Raw genomic sequence first — 6280 nt, forward strand, 5'->3', positions numbered from 1 at the left:
TTCTCCTCCAGTGCCGACCCTGGAGGTGTCATGATAAATGGTGAAGCTTAAGGAATCTGTGGAAGGAGAGATATACCATGTTCTGTACAAGTATTTCTATGGCATACAACACTGCAGTAACTTTAGACCTTAAAGAAAGACAAAAAACTAAATACAAGCAATGTTTGGAGGTTTAGTGAAGTTGGTCTAGTTGACATATAATGAAGTGCTACCCCCTACAGAACTATGGTTAGGCCAAAAATGGAGCAAACTTCAGGCAAAAGAATGTCTGAGATGGTCCACCCACAAATTTGGTGTCTGGGACACCGTGAGCCCTTGAGCTGTAGCGTACGCTATGAAAAATGCACATGGCTACATGTGAAAAAGCTGGAAAGGTCAAGAAAGAGGACTGAAGACTTTTTATTGGCTCGTGTCTATCTTAAAAAGACAAGAACCTCATCCAGTGCAGGAGACATATGGAGCCAGAACAGGATGAACATGTTTTCACTTAACAAGTAGATTCAATTTGAGGAGTACAGTTTTGATGTACTTTATTTAACCCTAAAAATCACCTGATATTTGTGTTCTAGGGTGAAGTCTGTGTTATGAAGCTTTCTTTTTATACTCTTATTATATTTTGGATTTTAACTGTTCTACTTTGTGCTCCATGCCATTAATTTAAAAGCTGTGGTGAGTGGTTTAAAGATATAAATCTACTAATAAAGACCTATCTACTGCTGAGTAGACTTAAATAAAATACATTAAAACTGTACTCATCCAATTCAATCTCCTTGTTAAGTCATAACACATCCACCCCGTTTCCAGATGTGTCCTGTGCTGGATGAGGTTCTTGTCTCTAAGATAGACACGAGCCAGCAAAGAATCAATCAGTCATCTTGATGCTAAAATATTTTTACTGCTGAGTACGACTGTGAATTTCTTTAAGAGCCCAAATACTCGTTTTAACTGTTTGCAGAACAGTTCGGTAGAAAACAATGTTGAAATAATGTTGTGCATTAACACTTTTCATGAAGGTTAAAAGGTCTTAAATTTAGGTTGATTTGGTATGATTAGTGCTTGTGCTTTCTTATGGCCTAAATGCTATCAGGGTTCTTCTCTTACTACAAACAGTTACAAACAGACATAAGCTGTTGTTCGCATTTTCTTTTGAATAGGGGAGGGAAAATAATTTTGTGTCTGCACAAGCATTAAAATATAAAATTCATTTAAAAACAATTCTGCAGTAATTTAATGACTGGTTATTTATTTTACTTGTGACTCCCTTCCTTCCTATCTTCTGTCACTTGACTTCAGCATCCTGTTGTTCCTGTTCTTTTTGGAGGCTTGGGGGGAGTGACTGAATGACAAGCAGGAATGTTGCCAACAGCTGAAATGTTCTGTTCCTGGGAATTTCCTGTCCCTTCCCTTCTAGCCACACCCTCCAGAAAAACTTCCTTATTTAGATGACTGAGCAATTGACCTCATGCCACACACACACACACACAGAAAATTTCCCAAAGCCTCTTATCTCTATTCTACAAACACACACACGCATCTAAGAGGAGGAACTCAAGCTCAATTGACCGCCAGTTCTGCTTCAGTTCTTTCCTGCATTGTATGAAGAAAAAAAAAAAAAAAAAAAACCAGCTGGTCAGGAGTGAAACCGAGCTGTCATGCTTTGATGGAAGCTTTTATATGAGTAGACAGTGACGGCAGCAAGAAGGCACGTGGTTACATTCATTTCCCGTGTAATTGCAGGCTTTTATTATGGTCAGGCGCTGTCGATTATGATTACACACCAGATGCAACTGTTTCTGATGTCTAATGTGTAGAAATGTAAAAATATTCCCATCCCAACAAATAACACGCTCACACAGGAGGCTTTCACTGTTAAATATGAGTGTTTTAATTTAACTGGAGTGTGCTGGATCCATTTGCTGTCTCACATATACAACCTACTCAACTGCTCACATATACACATTCACAGCTTCCATAAAAAATACATCTTTGTATACACAGCATTTACACTATCATACAGCAGAGCTGTTAGAGGAACATCTCTATGTATGGACGTCCACAGAATACAAGCGATCCATCCCATCATTATGTTTCACATGTGATCATGCGTTCGCCATCAGTCTCTGTTTAACTCTTCCTGCTCAGCTGCCTGGAAGCGGTCACATCATCCCGCTGCGCTGCCCACCCCATCGTTGTCATCACGCGGGCGCGTCACAGCAGAAGCAATAAACGCGCCGGGCCGCCCATCTGTCCGTTCTCCATCGTCACAGCCTTCCGTCTCTGTAACTTCCCCCGCTCTCTCGTTTCCTGCTAATGTCCATTCCACTGAATGTCATCGTAAGGCACCTGCAGACACATGGGAGGAAAAAACTGGTTACACACCAAGCGGGTGTTTTTTTTTTTTTTTTTTGTCCTTTTAATAATACATTTCATTCATGCCAGACCAGCTATAATGCAGAACCTCTGCAATTTCAAAACACACCTCATCGTCAGATTCCATGCATTCCTCTTCATCGCTGTCATCTGAGTCACTGTCGGGGAGCTCCCTCAGGTGAGGATGGGTCACCGAGTACAGCTCTCTGCTGATTTCGCAGTTATCCAATCCAATGGTGAGGTGGAAGGGGCTGTGGCCTCCGGAGCTCAAGAGGTTGGGGTCCGCTCCTTTTTTCAGCAGGAGTTGGACCAAAAGGAGGTTCTGCTGATCCACGGCCAGGTGGAGCGCGCCGCGACCGTTATGCTGCTCCTGTACGACAGCAAGGGGGCGAAGGTTTTCCTTAGCACAAAGTTTAAATATAGACAAAATACTTTTTTGTTTTTTTGGTAAGATACACACAGGTGTGACTCACCTTTGCGTTAATGTCAGCTCCTAGATCCACCATTCTCTCCACCAGTGAGAGGAAACCACGCACAGAGGCCAAGTGGAGGCAGTTTTGACCTGCACAACACAGAAAAGGAACAGTTTTAAAAGCTGACTCCAGAGAGGGACCGCAACAGAAATATTCTTTCCACATTCCTTTCAAATCTTAATAAAAACTGCTGGCTGTGGGTTGTGAAGGATATGCACTGATACTGATGTCCTTTTTTTTGGTTTATTTACTTTATGTTTGTTATTTATCCCCCTTTTATAAACCAGGTCAACAAAGAAATCTATATATATAAAAAAATATATATATTTTAAAGTCAGTGAACACATATTTAGCACAAAAATCGATGTGAAGCAGGAGATAAAAATCACCCTCTGCCGCTAGTAAATAATGTACCAAAATTTGTTTATGTATTTATCTTATTTTTAATATTTTTACGCTTTAAAAATAAAAAAAAAAGAGCACAAAAACATTTACACACAAATCTTTGGAGCACCAGCCATTAACTCCTGCATTATAGATGGGTTTCGGTTCAAATGTGAGGACATCCCCCATGCTCACTTAAATGTCTCCTTCATCCCCAACTACAGTAACCGGGGTTAATGGGCAGCAAACATCCAAAAACATCACTTACCGCTATAGTTGCAGGCAGCCATCGACGTGCGTAGGTGCTCTGGCCGGCTGTTCTGTGTGATGACGCTGAAGCAGCGCAGGTTACCGTGGCGGCAGGCGATGTGAAGAGGTGTGTCCCCGTTGTTGTCCACCAGCGTGGGGTCGCAGCCGGACACCAGGAGGCTCAGACACACCTCTGGCTGTTTTGTTATCACAGCCAAGTGGAGAGGAGTCTGGAGAGAGAAGGATGAGGTGAATTACTGAGTCAGCAGGTATTTTCATGATTTCACGATAGCGGATACAGGGAATAGGGGCAATAAAGAGCCGTGTTTATGCACACCTGTCTCAGGTCATTCTGTGTGTTGAGGAAGTCTGTGTTTTTAGAGTGGTCGATCATGGTTTTGATGTAGTCTTTGGCCTCGTGGATGATCGCCAAGTGGAGCAGCCTGCAGAGGCAAAAAAAAAAAAAAAAAGTTTGAGTAAACAACCAAAAATTAAAGCAAATTTCACACACCTTCGATTGTGACTTTTCATCTACATCAGATAAAGTTTCGATAATAATTTCACCACTGAAGAAAACACTAAACCTCTTATATACATATATGTAATTTTAAACCTGCAGGAAGAAAAGTGTATTCTATACCTGAAGGGAACAATTTCCAGTGAATAAAATTACAGTAAAATCATGTAAATAAATAACTTAAATGATCCCTGTAAAAGCTTCTGATGAGAAGTGTTACTTGAAGTCCAGCTTGGCTTTTATGCTCTTTGTTTAAAATCAGTGTAAAATGCTTTATTACTCTGCATGGAATTACTTGTGTATCCCTGTTGTACGGTCAATAGATTTAAGGGCCACAAAAAAGAAATTGCACTCAAAAATGTTTTACTTAAAGCTGTTACTCAGCATGTCTGACCAATAGAAACTTGTCTTTCATAGGTGTGTCAAAGTAACACTGTGGTGCTGGTGGAGGGGGGTTGTCTTTGCATATTTAATATTTCTTATTTTACTTAACAGAAGTCTATACATTTTTCTGTTCTTTCAGGCTTACTGATAAAAAATAAAATAATTGTAATAACGGTGCATTTTTGTTTAAGTATTTTTGAGGAATGCTAAAACCTTTGGTGGATGGGAATTTTTTTCTTTGCAACACAATAAAAATTTATTTGCCACCAATAAAAATTATAACTTTGTCTTACAGCAATATGCTATATTTTTACTTTTGTACAACAAACAAAACTTTTGTACTTGTAAACAAAACTTATGGATCTATACTTTACTTTTTACGTGCAAAAGGTTTACGGTTGCATAATTTAGGCATAAAGGTACTTCCATAAATTTCCGTCCCTCTGCTCAGATTATTTAACTCATCTCAGGGTCAGTGTTATATTAATGCGCGACCTGTAAGAACATTTAAATCACCAGGAACTATATTTGTCTGCGGAGGAACTTTGTCAAAATAAAAAAAAGGTTTCGGGGAATCCTTTTATTGTCATTTCCGTTGAGATAAATGTCGGTAATAACCAGCAGGCTCCTCTTTCGGAGTCGGGTTTCACCCCCAGTCTCCGCTCACTGTATTTAAGGTACTTTTTCCACGTTTTTCTTTTCCTTCTCTTTCGCTTCACGGGAACGCGCGTCGGTCGGATTCCTTGGCGACGCGCCTGGGACTTTCCCAATCTGACTCGCGGCCATAATAGATTCCCTCCTGATAATAGCCTTTTGTTTACGTCCAGCAGCGCCGTGTCTGACCACAGGCTGACCCGTTATTTAAGCCGGACGCTGGTTCAGTGCATTGTTAACACTGCCGCAGTGCACCTCTAAAAGACCCGATGCTTAAAAATGAAGCTCCTGCTTGGTTTAAGCTAGGCCCGGGCCTCACTTGGAGCAGAACTACATTCCCCACAGGAAAGGCATCGAATTACCTCCAAGACCCCGAGCTGGGCCTGCTCCCAGCTTCACTCCTGCACCCCCCCCTCCCCGAAAATAACTCGTAAACATCCCATCTCAGTAACCTTATTCCGGGTCAAACTTACGTGTCTCCGTCGTCTGTGATCTGTGTCTGCCAGTCGTACAGCTCTCGGGCTGCAGCGGGAAGCTGCTTGTGCTGCGGCGGTTCGCATTCCAGCTGGAGCCGGTGGATCTCGGCGGCCACAGCCTGGTACTCCTCCTCCTTCAGGGAGTCCAAACCGCTGTCGAGCCGATCCTCCGTCCCCTGAGCCACCTTCCCTTCTTTAGACTCCCGATTGTAATCCATTTGGTTCAATATACTGGTCCTGTGGAGATCCATGATAGTCCGAGGTGCGTTCGGTTGTGTTTTCCGATAGGGCTGCGCTGCAGTAAATGCCCTCTGTGTGGCTACCGCAGCGGGGCGGAGCTAACAGCTAGGTGGGGGATTTCCAGAAAACTGTCACTTAGAATAACACAGCACACAGATTGCTGGCTCCAACAGGGGATTTCTGTTGAGACACATAAAATACACCACTCAGTTTGTCACAGAGAGAGCAAAAATACTTATGCAGGCTGCATGTAGTGCACGTAAATTATACCCCCTTTAAGAAATTTCACCCTGGTATAAAGTACATAGTATTTATAAAAGGAATTGTACTTGCATGCAACATTTTAAAGTAACTTCTTTGTCATGCAGATTGCTTAAATCAAATCAAGTTTTGTACCTTTCAAGTGAAACTGCCCAACAGTACAAATCTTTAGATCGTCCATGCCTACAAATGTTGTAATTCTTAAAGAAAGGGAAATTTGTATTAGGGCCATTGTATGTTAAATAAAAATGAAGTATTGAGCTCAGGCAGGT

At 41.7% G+C, this 6280-nt stretch overlaps 1 protein-coding gene across 1 annotated transcript; it reads right to left on the reverse strand.

Moving 5' to 3' along the window:
- Positions 1-1743: 1743 nt before the first annotated feature.
- nfkbiab (nuclear factor of kappa light polypeptide gene enhancer in B-cells inhibitor, alpha b) lies at positions 1744-5839 on the reverse strand. Its single transcript, XM_030719332.1, has 6 exons — positions 5505-5839; positions 3814-3919; positions 3496-3706; positions 2844-2932; positions 2480-2740; positions 1744-2343 (listed from the first exon to the last, which is right to left on the reverse strand). The coding sequence occupies exons 1-6, from the start codon at positions 5756-5758 to the stop codon at positions 2308-2310; spliced, it is 957 nt and encodes a 318-aa protein (XP_030575192.1). The 5' UTR covers positions 5759-5839; the 3' UTR covers positions 1744-2307.
- Between the last annotated feature and the right edge of the window lie 441 nt (positions 5840-6280).

This window comes from Archocentrus centrarchus, chromosome 22 (genome assembly GCF_007364275.1).
Source record: "Archocentrus centrarchus isolate MPI-CPG fArcCen1 chromosome 22, fArcCen1, whole genome shotgun sequence".
NCBI lineage: Eukaryota > Metazoa > Chordata > Actinopteri > Cichliformes > Cichlidae > Archocentrus > Archocentrus centrarchus.

Bases quoted from the DNA above. Each gene is read 5' to 3' on its own strand.
- nfkbiab (XM_030719332.1), bottom strand. From the start codon at position 5,758: ATGGATCTCCACAGGACCAGTATATTGAACCAAATGGATTACAATCGG. The intron at 2,741-2,843 runs GTGAGTCACACC...GCTGTCGTACAG, and splicing joins GAGCTGACATTAACGCAAAG to GAGCAGCATAACGGTCGCGG. The intron at 2,344-2,479 runs GTGTGTTTTGAA...ATGTGTCTGCAG, and splicing joins GCATGGAATCTGACGATGAG to GTGCCTTACGATGACATTCA.